Source organism: Vipera ursinii (genome assembly GCF_947247035.1).
Source record: "Vipera ursinii genome assembly, chromosome: 1".
NCBI lineage: Eukaryota > Metazoa > Chordata > Lepidosauria > Squamata > Viperidae > Vipera > Vipera ursinii.
In genome coordinates, this window is record NC_139512.1 from 159,241,300 (window position 1) to 159,256,935 (window position 15,636).

Here is a 15,636-nt window from a genome sequence, read left to right on the forward strand (position 1 = left end):
GATTTGAGCCCATAATTTGCTACATTTAGACAATACAAACAAATTTGTGAGGGCAGTCAGATTTTTGCTCTCGTTGCCTTCCACTGGAACCTCTAAATTCCAGGACCTCATTTTGTTCAAAAGAATCTTATAATTCCAGTAGAGATATGAGGGTCCCAGAGCATTATATAGTAAAAGCGCTGGGAAGTACTGAATCTGTTGTATGTGATTTAAAAAGTAATTCCTAAAATATTTTTGAAATTATCATTACTGCAGTGTACTTATATAGAAATCGAACAAGTACCAAAAACGTATGGAGTTGTCCTGAGCCGTCCATCCTGGCTATGGGGTGCTGAAATGGGAGCCAATGAATGTGGAGTCTGCATTGGGAATGAAGCCGTATGGGGAAAAGAAGAAGTCTGCGGTGATGAAGCACTCCTGGGCATGGACCTTGTCAGGTTGTCATTAAGTCTGCTGGATAAGATGTGAAACCAAATGGAAAGTAGTTTGTTGTTTATACTTGTGGTGCTTGGTCAAACAGCCATCTCTGGAAACTACTGTATGAGATGGTAAATAAATGATGCTAAAATTTGATCTGGAGAGTTTATGGGTAAATGGGGGCTTAATGCAGAATTGTGCTGCTAAAATGAAAAACTACAAACTACAATCATTTTAGACAAAGGAACTACTTTGACCTGGTCCAGAAATGATGAAAGTTACAAGACACTAGAGGTGGTTATTGACCCATGACCATTCATTTAATGGCCACTTGGAAGTTATGACAGTGCTGAAAAAAATGACTTGCAACCGTCCCGCACATTGGCAACTTTCAGAGGGTTCACAGTCACATGATCAAAAATGTGGGCACTTAGCAGTCAGAATGTATTTATGCAGTTGCAGTATCCTAGGGCCACATGATCACCCTTTGTGACTTTCCCAGGTACTTCTGATAAGAAAAGTCAATGGGGAAGTTGGATTCCCTTAATGACCGCAGTGACTTGCTTAACAGCTACAACAAAAAAAGGTCGTAAAATCAGCCATGATTCACTTAACAGCTAGATCACTTAGCAACAGAAGTTCCACTCCTAATTGTGGTCATAAGTCACTTGTAGTTCATAAAATCTGAATTCTGGGAGTTGAAGTCCACGAGTCATAAAAGAGCCAAGGTTGCCTACCCCTGCCCTATGGACAGCCTACCAGTTCGAGGATGTCGGTAGGAAAGTTTGGCATGCACAAACAGACAAATGGCACCTATGTCATTGCAGTTTTGTAGTTGCTAGGATGTTTTGTTAAGTCTGTGTGATAGTTTTCATCCCAAAAACTTTGTTTTAAGGTTCTGAACACGAGCCCAGATTGAGAAATAAATGAGCATGTTCAAATTCTGTTTTTTGAAGTTGAAGAAAGTTACAGAATGCTAAACCCTTTGATTTGATTTTAGGCTTGGACTTGAAAGAGCAGATACTGCAGAAAAAGCTGTCCGTGTTATTGTTGAATTGGTGGACAAGTATAATCAAGGTGGAAACTGTATGGAGAGTCAGATGACATTTACCTACCATAACAGCTTTTTGATAGCGGACAGAAAAGAAGCTTGGATTCTGGAAACATCTGGAAAGCACTGGGCTGCTGAGAAAGTAAAAGGTATGAATAATAACCTTTATTCAGTTTTAAGACTTCTCAGTGGACAATGTCTGTCTGTCTGCCTGTCCATCCATCCATCCATCCATCCATCCATCCATCCATCCATCCATCCTCTATATCTGTCTGTCTTTCTGTCTGTCTATATCTATCCTCTACAGTACCATCTATCATCTAATCCAGGGTGTCAAACTGTCGGATGTGTCACATGGAAACTGCACTCACCCCAGCTCTGGCAAGGGAAAAAAAGTCGCAATACATTGCAACATGTCATATGACACAGGGAGTTTGGCACCCCTGATCTAATCTATCATCTGTCTGTCTACCTACCTATTTACTTACACACAGTTCTCTCTCTCCCTCCCTCTCTCTCTCCTTCCCTCCCTCCCTCCCTCCCTCCCTCCCTCCCTTCCTCCAGTGCTATCCTGGTAAAAGTGATGTCACTAATGCTATTACAGTTTTTACAGAAAGCAAGCCTGTTTCAGCTCAGTTACAATCTGGATTCTCTGCCAGCAGAACCTTTAAAAATAAAAAGCAGCTATAATCCTCATTTAAGCCTGAAAGGCTTCTGCGGCAACTTACTTCCCTTTCTTCAGATTTCTTCAGCACTGAAGAAAAAGAATGGGTGAGAAAAAGGAAAACATTTTAGAAATGATTCTTTTTGCCGATACATCCCGTGATCTTCTGAGGCAAATGGGGGGGGGGGGGCGGAATTAGCAGTTCCTTGCAACATGCCTTATCCTCATCTTTTTTTAAAAAAAAAAAGTTGGTGAACAGTTATAATGAAAAATCTCAGCATTGTATTAAAAACTGGCACCCATTTCAATTGCCAAGACCTGGCTGCTTTCTTCTGATCGTGTGCTTAATTTCTTTTTTTCCAGTCATGGTGTTCAGTTAGTGCTAATGCTTAAAGTGATATTCGTTGGTTATTTAGTTTTAGCTGGGAGAAAAAGTCTAGTTTATAATTGGCCCAATGTGTTTTTTTTTATGGCCAAGTATAATTATTGCAATTGAGGAAGGAGTGGGTCAAGAAGCAGTCGAACATTCATATTGTGGGATTTAGCTTCTTCCCAAATTTCTAACAGTAAATTTAGACATCTCACTTTAATAATTTTTAAGTAGGTCAGCTTGGGGCAGAAACATTTAGAAGTGTAATAGCTTGTTTTCCTTTCGCTTTTAAACAGAAGGAACGCGGAATATTTCCAACCAGCTAACCATCACAACAAAAATTGACCGTGAACATCCAGAGCTAAGGAATTATGCTTTAAGCAAAGGCTGGTGGGATGGTAAAGAAGTATTTGATTTTGCTGCCACATACTCATATGTAAATACTGCCAGAATGACAACTGCAAGTGGCAGATACTGTGAAGGCTATAAACTACTGAAGAAATATGCAGGTACCTCTGTTAAGTTATAGAAGATCTTATAGCTGCCATTTTATAGTTGGATTTGGATGTAGTGCTTAATGGAGGGATATGGCTGAGACACACAACTTTGAAATATTTCTTCTTTGAAGCTTTAAAGGTCAGATTTTCTCCCTTGCTACTATCAGCTTCAACACACAAATTGGAATGTGTGCTTTTAAAAAAAGGGGAAAAAAGTCAATCAGAGTTGCACCCTTCTGTTTCAATATTCATTTTGCTGGGGATTCCTTGCCTGTATGATTGTCCTGTAATCATGCAAATTTCATTCATTGGCAGAATAGAAGGTTCTTCGTGCTGAACATCTTTTTAATGCTTGTTTAAGGTTAAGGATGTTTTGGAGTTCTATTAGTATATTTCGGCTAAATCCCTATTTTTCAGGTACTTAACCTGAACCACTTTTAAGTCACACCGGGTGATCAAGTGATCAGTCAATTCAGGAGTTTTTTTTTAAAACTTAGTTGAGAGAAAATCATTGCTGTAAACCTCCCTGGTCTCTAAAGATTTTATTTTCATGTATTTAAGAGGAAATCTTCTAAAATTGTTACAAAGGCATTGCTTTAAATACTGCAATTACTATTTTAAAATGGTTACTGAATTTACAGGAAGATATGCTGAAAATCTAGATTGGAAAAGTGACTGTCACCATGCAAAGAAAGTGGGTTTTTTTAGATTTACAGATGCCTGAGATCAGAGATTTCGCTGATTATTTCAAGACAGTGTCTAATCTCCAGCCTGCACCCAACTCTTGATCATGTGCATATATACTGTGACTACTTCTTCTTCTTCTTCTTCTTCTTCTTCTTCTTCTTCTTCTTCTTCTTCTTCTTCTTCTTCTTCTTCTTCTTCTTCTTCTTTCTTCTTTCTTCTTTCTTCTTTCTTCTTTCTTCTTTCTTCTTTCTTTCTTCTTTCTTTCTTCTTTCTTCTTTCTTCTTCTGCTCTTCTTTCTTGCCTTCTGCTTCATCTCTCATTTTCATGGAACACCTCTTTCTCCACCTTGCTCTCTTATATTTTCCTGTTTTGCTCTACTTACTTTTTCCTGCAGGATTTTTTTTGTTACCTTTTTCTCTGCATAACTCTCACCAGAAGCCCATTTGACTTCTCTTCTCTACAACAGAAACTGTGATCCAATATTTTTTTGTTAAAAGTGGAGACAAAATGGTGCTTTTCATATCCTCTCATTTGAGAAAAAGATACCAAGCACATTTATTTATTCAGAGGTACTCCTTGTACTATCACTTCACAATACTTAGGCTGGCTCCCAACAATAAACCACAATTAAAAGCTTAAAACAATATTTCTAAAATTAAATAATAGTAATAGTAATAGCATATATCAGGTCCTTGGGAAGAACTCGTTAATCAGACAAATCCAGTCTGAACATCTGTCTGGCTGTGTGATGAACCATTACAAATATAGCAAGGCACAAAAATTCCAGGGATTGCCAGAGTAAACAGGTAAGTCTTTAGCAGTTAATTTAAAATTTAAAGTTGAAAAAGAAAAAAGTTACCGTGTTGCCATTTCTTGCCATTTCTTATAAAATATACAAGTTGCTTTATTCCTGCTTTTTAGCAATTTTGCATAAATATTAAATGGGTGGTAGATACAGTATTGAACAAATAACCTATCTTTATCTAGGTAATATAACAGCTGAGACAATGATGGCAATTCTTAGAGATAAAGAAAGCGGTCTTAACATGGAAGGTGCCTTCATGACCACAGGAAGCATGGTTTCTATACTTCCCCAAGATTCTAGTCTCCCTTGTATTCATTTCTTCACTGGAACTCCAGATCCTGATAGGTAATGCACATAAAATGTGTCCTAAGAACCAAATATTAACCCTTTCCTTATTTTTGCCATTTTAAATAAAAGGCTTGAAATGAGGGGTCCTTGATGCTCTCTGAGCTTCCTTGTTTTCTTACATTCGTTTCTTCATCACCCTAGCTGTGATAAGTATCATCATTAGTTGCTAGTAAAAAGTGCTGTTTGCTTTCAGTGTATATTCTAATGTCTGTGTGGGTGGGGGCAGTCTTAGGGATCCTTTGGTTTACTAATGGCCCTTTGGCAGTTTCTTGACTCGGGTATTGCTTACTTGATTGCTGGTCTGAAGGTGACCTTGGAGTTAATCTATGCTGATCTGAGTGCTTCATTATTGGTGGGGAGGTGCTGGAATCTTTTTCTCTTTTGGGCTGGTTGATTGTCTCTTTTGCATAATCTATAGCTGCATAATCGATAAACATAATCTGTAGATGCATAATCTATAAACAAAAGGCTTGAAACCTTTCCAGAAGTACTAAATATGACCCAGTGTAAGTAAAGATAAGTAGAAGCTTTAGCAAAGTACAGCATTAAAGAATCTGATAAAAATTCTGATTCATCTTAAGGCCAATTCTGCAACAGGAAAGGCATTTAATGCTTCATTAGTTTTTAGGTGGAAACCTTCTGTTTTTTTTTAAAGTACACTAGGAGTCTTATCTGCTGGGGCAGGCCTCTTCTTGGTTCCAGAAACTTTTCCACCCAATCAACTAGATTGTGATAGATTGAGAGAACTGATATGAAAATTTAGTTCTCCTGCAATTTATGCTGAATGAATGTAACACTGGCATGTGAAAGTAGCAACTAATTTGCATATTTGCTTATTTTCATTTTTATTTTGTAGGTCTGTTTTTAAACCTTTCATTTTTGTGCAAAATATTACCCAGCTTCTAAAAACCAGCTCTCCAGTATTTGGCTCTGAGGATCCAGTTAAAAAGAAGCCCCGATTTCATACAAAGCCAGACAGAAGACATGAGCTCTATCAAAAACATGAACAGGCAGTTGCCATGATGGAGTCCTCAAAGGTGGGTGGATCTTGGACTTGTGATTTAATGTTGAAATTCAAAATAAGTTGTTATGTTTGTTTGTTGTATTCTGTGAAATTCAGGGGCGAGTAGTTCAGGTTAATGTCAGGTGCAAGAAATCAGAAACGAGGATAGTGTTCAAAAATGCTACGAGTTTACTTCATGCTCGCTATCCACAAGAATCTGTTCTATTAACAGTCAAGGCAAATTGGCCCTAGATAAAAGTCGATGGAATTAATCAGAGATGGACACTCTCTGGGGTGGCTTGAGGAGCAGGAATTATTCTGCCCTTTCATTTTAAGTGGAAATTGCACAAAAGATGAACCACGCTTGTGCTAAAGTCATGTAATATCTCCATTAGTAACTTGGCCTATTAAATATGTTAAATCAATATTTACAATGACTTAAGCTGGGTTTGCAAATTTATTGTCTCATCCAACGTATATGGCTGCCCAACATGTAATAGAGTCTCTAGGTCTCTCCCTCTCTCTCTCTCTCTCTCTCCCTCCATCCCTCTCTCTCATCTCCTGGTTTCTATCTATCATCCATCCGTCTGTCTGTCTGTCTATCTGTTTGTCTGTCTGTCTGTCTATCTGTTTGTCTGTCTGTCTGTCTATCATCTGCCTGCCTGCCTATTTCTCTTGTCTTTTCTGTCTGTCTGCCTGCCTATCTCTCTCTCTCTCTCTCTCTCTCTCTCCCTCCCTCCCTCCCTCCCTCCCTCCCTCCCTCCCTCCCTCCCTCTCTCTCTCTCTCTCTCTCTCTCTCTCTCTCTCTCTCTCTCTCTCTCTCTCTTCTAACCATCCATCCATCTATTTTTCATTTCTGTACGGCCCTTCAATAGCATTTAATGTGGCCCATGAATAAGAGGTTTTCTCTTTTAGGATACGCTTTATGGCATTTCTCATTCTCCTCTTAAAATTGTCTTCCATCACCAAATAGTGATGATTGGCAGCTAGAAGATAGTAATCGGTGAGAATGTGGAATAGCATCAACACTTTTTAGAAAATCAGAATATAGATTTTGAGAGACTCTATCCAGAACAGCACAAAATGCTCTAAAGGTATTTGCTCTCCAGTTCGCCCTAATCTGAATAATACTTTAGGACAACTGTTGAACTGCCAGGGCAATTTATAATTTAAAATAGCATTAAAAAAATAAGCAAATAAATAATGTTCCTGTCCCAAAGGAACTAGAAGAATAGTTACAGTAATGAAAAATGTGATTGGCAAATTAAAACCAATAAAACCATTGGCCCCTAAAGACCAAACTAAAAATAAAGTAGTTTTTTAAAATGTATTTTATAAAGACAAAATGGTAGCCAAATGCAGCTGCTTAATAAGTGGCTTCCAGACTCTGGGAATGATGCAGGAAAAGGGCACCTCCCATGTGCGTAATAATACATCAGTCTCAAAAAGCAGTGCAGCTTGCATATTTCAGTGTGTGCTGGAACGCATCCCCTTAGGTAGTCAGGCTCTGAGTGCTTAAAAAGGCAATGCCCCTCTAATACCTATGTGAGACATAGTCCAAGCCCATTCCCATCGAGGTGTTTTCACTTTAATGCTTTTTTAAAAAAAAACTAAATATTTGGTATTTGTTTTCCAATTTGTAGGATCCCAGGAGTCCTAAGCTTTTCAATATCCTATATTTATCTGTTGGTTGGAATCTTAGTAGACAATCACTTAACTATGAGCCAGCAGTGTGCTGCAGCTGCCAAAGAAGCCAACACAGTCCTAGGCTGCATTAACAGAGGGATAGAATCAAGATCAGGTGAAGTGTTAATACCACTTTATAATGCCTGGTAAGGCCACACTTAAAATATTCTACCTAGTTTTGGCCACCATGATATAAAAAAGAAGTTGAGACTCTAGAAAGAGTGCAGAGAAGAGCAGTAAAGTTGATTTACGAGATTAAAACTTGCAAAGAACGGTTGCAGGAATTGGCTATGTCTAGTTTAACAAAGAGAAGGACGAGGGGTGACATGATAGCTGTGGTATTCCAATAGCTCAGGGGCTGCCACAAAGAAGAGGGAGTCAAGCTATTCTCCAAAGCAACTGAAGGCAGGACAAGAAGCAACGGATGGAAACTAATCAAGGAGAGAAGCAACCTAGAACTAAGGAGAAACTTCCTGACAGTTAGAACAATTAACCAGCGGAACAACCTGCCTCCAGAAGCTGTGAATGCTCCAACACTGGAAGTTTTTAAGAAGAGACTGGACAGCCATTTGTCTGAAATGGTATAGGGTTTCCTGCCTTAGCAGGGGGTTGGACTAGATGACCTCCAAGGTCCCTTCCTCCTCTTCTTCTTCTTCTTCTTCTTCTTCTTCTTCTTCTTCTTCTTCTTCTTCTTCTTCTTCTTCTTCTTCTTCTTCTTCTTCTTCTTCTTCTTCTTCTTCTTGTTATTATTATTATTATTGTTATTATTATTATTATTATTATTATTATTATTATTATTATTATTATTATTATTATTATTTTATCATCATCATCATCCTATTTGCCTTCTATCTGGATGATAACTTTATTGTCACTTTGAATGTACACCAATCAGCATACATCAAAATGAAATTTCGTTGCATACAGCTCTCAAAGGGTCACCACCTCCGATATATACTCCTTGTTCGGGGCCCGCTCAAATTTCACATTGTCTATTTTAGTCTCTAGGGAGTGAACGATGGCAAACAGGACAGATGGAAATGGGGCTCCATGTGGATTAGCCCTCAAATTCGCTTGTATTCTGACAACCTCGCCTTCTTTCCTTTTTCTGATCCTGACTCTTCCACCTTTTCCTTAAAGAGGCCTTGCTTCTTTTCGCCCCTGGAGCATGCTGCCGCCGCCACCAACTCCTCCAAAAGCCTCTCTCTCTTCCTCTGGGCCTGCCGACAGCCTTATCCAGTTCCTTTGCTCCATAAGCTCCAGGTCCTCTCCTCCTCTGCCTCCTCTGGAAACAGCCCTGATTTGCAATACAATCCATCACTAGGCCAGCAGTCAGATCTTGCTGCTGGTAGAACAAATTCAAACAGCGCCAACGACTTTTAACGGTCTCACCAACAGTTCCAAAACAACTAGCAACTCGCCATGCCAGCAAAGATTGTTGGTCGTATGTTACCTTAGTTCTACCATGTTGCTCAAACACATTAAAATCTTCCTGATCATGTGGCCTATAGCCCTTACTATCCCTCCCAAAACTATTCGCCTTCAAGAGCCAATGCAGCCGCAGCCATTCCAGGTGCCGCCATCTTAGAACTGAAGAAGCTTCTCGGATGAGAAGTGAAATATCTTTAAAGGAAAAATAAAGTCCAGTTGCCTTTTGAAAAAGTACCTTTGGGATCTCTGCTGTTGTTAAACTTAATTTTAAATATCTAGGAGGCATGTGACCCATTGGGTCATCCTTTCCCAACTGTTTCCTTACCGGGATCCCTCAGCACTTTCAGCAAGGACGAAGCTCCCAATGTGATGCCTTCACTTGAAAAGCTGGGCCTACACTCAGAGTTAGCCCCTGTTGACTGAGACTATATAGCACAATCAAATGACAGCACAGGAAATGATTCGTGACATTTTGTATTATGTCATCATCTGTTATCTACCTGTGGATAGATGCTAGGTATATACCTCCATATATCCCAGAGCAACTGTGTAGCTTTGAATATGAAGGATTGCAAGCTAAAAAAAAAAGGGAGATCCAGGAAACTCTCGCTGGGTGAGATCCTTTGGGGCAACCAGTTGTCCCATTCTGCAGCCTAACATAACTGCCTTGCTTAATAATGGGATTTTGGTCCCAATTATGGCTGTAAGTCGAGGACTATCTGCTTTAAGTGCAAGGCCACTAGCCTTACATCTGACCATTTAACACCTAAAAACGCAGAATTTTAAAGTGTTAAGCAAGAGGCTGCTTGTCAGATAGAATGGAGTCTTAAGCAGGAGCTTATTAAGGAATTCATAATTTATTTGAAGACTCAACATTTGTTGCAAACCTTTCCCTCTTTTCCCCCATTATGTTACTTGTTTAAAACATGTTTAATTTATACCTCACTTTTTATTCAGGAGCTCATAACGATGTACATGGTGCTCAGAATCACGTAAATGAGATGGGTGATGTAGAAATGTGGTAATACAACAATAAAGTAAATTCAGTGGATTTTTTCTGGGTGCAAGTGACTGGACAAAAGGCAGCATGTGATTTTCTATGGCTGAAGATGAACTATAATTTGGGTCTCTGTGTAGTCTAACATTCTACCCACTAGATCACACCGACTCTCATTTAAGATTAATTGTAGCAAGCATTTGCTATGCAGAAGATTCATATTTGGTTATATTTTCAAATATGTTTTATAGGAAAAGGCTGAACTGATCATGGAACAGATCCACAAACTGGAGAAAACAAAGATTGATGAGATGGACCATATTCTCCAGAAGGGGTTCCTGGATGTTGATCAAGCAGTTAATCTTTTTTCAGATTGTGTTGAAGAAGAAATACGTATATATGCCTGACAAAATATCTGCAGTTGTTTCCTTTTATTAATCCAAGTGTTATTTTCCAAAACTGCTTTATTGATTGTACAATGCTACTTCTGGCCAAATAGCATTTATTATGAGTAAGCTAGCTGGAAGATAAAATATTGGCATTAGCCTTAATAGAACATAATTGCTAATTTAAAATGTGACATGCAGCCATCCAAAGTTTAAAACATCCTCAAAATTACTAGTTTTTTTGTTTACTTTGCATATATTTTCAGCCTGTATTTGTTTGGTATTGCATACACTAAATGACCAAGTGTCATACACATTTAATAAGCAGAGTTAATAACAATAATTTATATGTTGCTCAGCTCTCAGCAACTTCAACATTTAAAAATCTAGTTGGACAAGAAGCAAAATAAAACAAATAAGTGAAATAACTAATTCTGGAATTAATATGTATTAACCAAATCAACCCCAAAATACTGTAGACTAAAATGGCTGTTGAGAAAACCAAGGATTGTAAACTACAGAACATTTTCCATTTTCTTGCAAATGGCTTCCCAGATGCAAATTTAATTATTTAAGAAAACAACTTGTAAGAATTCAAGGAAGCATTTCTTTCTATACAGTTCTATTGCTGAAGTATGAAAACGTGGATATGGTTAGCACTAGTGCCTTTAATCTAAAAATAAAAATAGATATACAGTGTTGTTTGTATATAATTTGAATTGGTATACAGACTTAGTTTTTGACAAAGGATTAAAAGAATAAAAATTCTGTCCTGAAAAGCTTGTATTAAAAACTTGATACATCAGGATAGTTTGAATAGGATGTTAATGTTATTTCCAATATCATTATGCACTGGGTTTCACAATCCAATAGAAATTAGATGCATTTGTTCCCTATTAGAATAGGCTTCACTGAACAGCATCATTTCATTGCTTCTATACATTATTTTTATTGGAGAATCTAAAGTTGGTGGTAGTCAAATATAATTCAACGCACTTCTGCAAAATTTGCTAATACAGCAGAAAACAAAACTTTGTAACTAATGGGAAAGATTACCATATAAACATTGTGATAGTGAATATTTGTGAGAAGCTTCATTGGTAATAGGACCTTGTTGAGTTCAGGTTTCATTCCTTCTTTGGTTTCTTCATCAGTAAGTGGAAGAAAAGAAAAGCTCAGGCAATTAATCCAGTGTTTGTAAGTAGGACATTTTGCTGCTGAATGCTAACATTGGTTTTTTAAAACAATCAAAATTAACGTTTTTCAGGTAATAAAGGAGGACTGTCGGGAGCCAGATACAGAAAGGTATGAAGTAGGATGCAGTCAAGTCATAGGAACATTTAAGTCCTACTGATTTGTCTAATGAATTAAATCTAACTTTTAATTTTAAAGAGGGGGTATTTCCTGAGTTGAAAACCTAAATTTGGGCAGAAACTCATTCGGGTGGCAATCTTATGCCTATGGTAGTTAGGTACTGTAGAAGTTTTAACATGTGAATAAAATTGCACAATTAATAATTAGTTGCGTGTTTCAATTTGGTATATATAAAAATATGATGAATTCAAGAACAAAGAAATTAACAAGAAATTACACCCATACCAAAAAAAATTCTTAGTAGTATCAGATATTATGAAAAATAACGTAACTGCTATCACAATAGCAAAAATATCAAGAAAAAAATGCCATCTTCCCATGTTGGGAGATACAATTTACCTATAGCTGAATGTCACGAACTTAAAATTGAATACCATGGCACTTTGGATTTTAAGCTTGAATCCACCTATTATATTAAGCCATAATTTAAACTGGTTAATTTGGAGCTTAATGTTTGTATGAACCTACTAAATGATTTATTTAATAAATGATGTTTAAATAATCCCAGTGTATAGATTGATCTTTGAACACAGTCTACCTAGCCTAAATTTAAGGATACTTTTAAGAATTGAACCACAAGCAGTGAAAAGTATATAGTGCAACTTTTTGCTTCAACTCTTAACAAGGAATATTATACAATTCAGGATAGCTATATTTATTGAGTAACTGGAACAGCAAGAAAATCAATTTACTACTTTCAGGAACATGTTTCACCATAACTCTTCCCAGTGTAAAACAATAATTGGGTTTTGTAATACAGCATGCTTTTCATTTGAGCTGTAGATCAACTTACAAATTAGACTTTATATAAACCTTTTTTTTTCATTTTGGAAGATAGCCTTTTTTATGCAATGCAGAAGAAACATTGGCAGTATTTCAATTCACCTGTATTGATAGTAAAAAAATAAAACTAAAAAAAACCCCCACTTCTTTATGTCTGAATACATAAGAGTGTGAACATGAAAAGGTTCATTATTTTTAGGGTATTACAGAGTTAACTTTAAAAGTTAACAGCTATAATTTTAATAAGCCCAGCTTCCAAATATAATCTATATTTGTATAAATATAAAACATATCCATACACAAATGTGCCACGCACCTGGTAAAAAAAATAGTGGTTAGATAAAGATAAATCAACAGATCTTCTTAATAGTTGAAGAAGCATGACAAATTGCTTCTTCTAACAATATTGTTGATGAACCACTTTCAGAAAAAATATTTAAGGATTCTTCTTAACTTTAAAAAGGCCAATAAAAGGTTCATGCATTCTTATTATTCTATAATGCTGCTTAAGAATTAAAAAATTACCAGAGTTTTTGATAAACATATATATTTAAAAATACTTTACTTTTATGGTGAAAACACACAAGCACATATTTCTATGAATACTTAAAAATTTGCATTGCAAAATTAAAATTTAACAAGAAGTCCATTCAAGTTCTTTAATTTGCATATCAACAGTAGTACTCAAGTACAATTTAACAATTTAAAAAATATTAATTTGGTATTATTAAGTACAAAATAAATATGGCATCCACAAACTCCAACTGATTGCAGTCTGTGAAATAAATTGGTCCATTTTTGGTAGTCATATGCCTATTATCAATGAACCAAGGGGAAAAATTATGAAACATATTTGAAGAAGAAATCCAGCTCACAATTATGGTGCTTTAAATCTCAGTTCAGATTCAAACAGACTGATAAACAGAGACCTGTATGCTTTAAAGGTTAAACTGGCTTACTCGTATAAGAATCAGGATAAACAGCAAACATCATTTGCTGATTTCTCAGTTCTATCCTTTAACACAGTTATTTTGCCAGTACAAATAAGAGAACTGCCCTGTTAAAACAAGAGTAAGAACTGCATACGCCAAAATGATCTACTGTTCCCTTTAAAAAGTAATAATAACACATCACATGATAACAATGAGTTGCTTTGTCCACAGTATTGTCTGTACTGACAAGGAAAGAAAAATTATTATTTTTTAAAAAAAACTATGGTTTCTTTTCTTTTTTTTAAAAAAAGTGAGTACAAAGCCTGTTACGCGTCTTTCACAATTTGAAGTAATTCCCTGAAGCAACTCATTTTAGTCAACATCAGAATGCAAGACCTACTTCTCTTTGGGTTAGAGATCAACACGACCACATTCTAAGCAAAAGGATCTCAAACTCTGTGCGTTACATGCGAGTAGGAGGGCTTGGTCTTGGCTAGCTTCCATGGGCGTCTTCATTCCCTCGGCTGTCCCTTATTGCGGTTGTCGTAGCTGTAAAATGGTAATGCAGTCGCTCATCCCGAAATTCAAAGTCATTAGTAATATGTTGGATGATGCCGCCCTTCACCAGCCTCTCTCCATACATTACAGCTTCCCCGCGGTCCATGGCAAGGCCAACTTCCAAAAGCCAGTTCACCAGATCACAGCCGAAGAAGACTCCAGTCACAGTCTTTGTGCCACACCTGTATGTCAAAGGAAGGATTCACCCACATGTTCTGTAAATCTCGTATCACCACTGCTTGTCGGATGAAGACAAGGGGAAACAAGGAAAGACAGCATGATAGTTAGAAGGTCGTTAAAAGGACTAATAGCCAAGTATACATTAAAGATGTTTTCCTTTTGGGCAGGTCTCAATTGCCTTTTTAATCAGCCAAAATGCATGCAAGCATCTAATGAAAGCTAGGATATGCAGAAAACATATAAGGCTTAGTGTAAAATTATTATTAGTTTGCTATCTATAATCTTAGAATCTGAAATTAATCTTTAGTCACAGAAATTACCATTGGAATTATATACAGGTAGTCCTTGACTTAACAAACATTTAAGTTAACAGTGGCAAAAGTGACATACAACCGGTTCCTTGCACTGACAACCATCAGAGCATTCCAGATCATGTGATCAAAATTCAGGCACTTGGCCCGTATTTACCATGGTTGCCAAGGCTCCTGGGGTCACGTGATCGCCATTTGCAACTTTCCCAGCAATTTCAACAAGGGAAGCTGGATTTACTTAATGACAGGGCGATTCACTTAACAACAGTGACTCACTTAAGAACCATGACTCGCTTAACAATTGCTTTGCTTAACAATGGAAATTCTGTTCCCAATTGTGGTCATAAATCAAGTACTACCTGTACAGTAGTAGAAGAATTAATTTTAGATGATAACCATACCAAATTCTATTTCAGAAGGCAAAGTCCTAATCTATAGCATGTGAAAGGCTTAAATACTCTATTCAACGGCCGTACATGCTTCAAAAATTATTTTAAAAATATGTTCTGGGAAGGAATGAGAGCTCAGGGGCCTATCTATTTTTTCCCCCAGGTTTCTACAGAAATTGGGGAAAAAATACAACTGCTACTCATTATAACAGCTGCTTTTTTTTAATCTCATCACCCTTCTTCAGAGCAGTTGTCGGCTGAATCATTTCTGAAGTACATAGAGCTTTAGTAAATGCTGTTTAGTACGGCATTTGATTAAATTTTTTTGTTTTGTTTCATAAGCTCAAGATATTTCTTTTATGGAGAAAACATTCATAGTATAGCCTTCCATTTGCAATCTAAAAAGGAAGAAATTCAGGGAGAATTAAATCAGCTTGTCCACTCTTGCAGGTTAAATTTGGGTCTCTTGGTCCTAAAATGCTTATTAAGCCAACTAAAGAAGAGCCCTGGTGTCACAGAGGTTAGAATGCAGTATTGCAGACTAACTTTGCCCACAGCCTGGAGCTTGATCTTGATCGGCTCAAGGTTGACTCAGCCTTCCATCTTCTGAGGACTCAGATTGTTGGGGGAAATATGCTGACTCTGTAAACTGCTCAGAAAGGGCTGTAAAGCACTGTGAAGAGGTATATAAGTCTAAGGGCTATTGCTATTGCTAATGGGACAAAGATCTTGAGAAACAGCATAATTGGTTCAGATTCTTTTCGGAC

The 15,636-nt window shown here is 37.1% G+C and overlaps 2 protein-coding genes across 5 annotated transcripts in view; one reads left to right on the forward strand and one right to left on the reverse strand.

The window, feature by feature from the left end:
- SCRN3 (secernin 3) overlaps positions 1–15,636 on the forward strand; it is a 20,884-nt gene that overhangs the window by 3,319 nt on the left and 1,929 nt on the right. For 2 of the 3 annotated variants that reach the window (XM_083348545.1, XM_083348544.1), the window contains exons 3-8: positions 256–437; positions 1,418–1,617; positions 2,799–3,011; positions 4,674–4,836; positions 5,696–5,876; positions 10,208–12,202. In XM_083348545.1, the coding sequence (XP_083204671.1) occupies positions 256–437; positions 1,418–1,617; positions 2,799–3,011; positions 4,674–4,836; positions 5,696–5,876; positions 10,208–10,363 (1,095 nt within the window). In that variant the 3' untranslated portion in view covers positions 10,364–12,202. Of the gene's footprint in view, positions 1–255; positions 438–1,417; positions 1,618–2,798; positions 3,012–4,673; positions 4,837–5,695; positions 5,877–10,207; positions 12,203–14,079 lie in introns of those variants that run through there. The other variant, XR_014490724.1, reaches the window with a different exon arrangement.
- GPR155 (G protein-coupled receptor 155) overlaps positions 12,356–15,636 on the reverse strand; it is a 35,069-nt gene continuing 31,788 nt past the window's right edge. The window contains exon 15 of one of the 2 annotated variants that reach the window (XM_083348527.1): positions 12,356–14,171. In XM_083348527.1, coding sequence (XP_083204653.1) covers positions 13,925–14,171 — 247 coding nt within the window. In that variant the 3' untranslated portion in view covers positions 12,356–13,924. Of the gene's footprint in view, positions 14,225–15,636 lie in introns of both variants that reach the window. The other variant, XM_083348528.1, reaches the window with a different exon arrangement.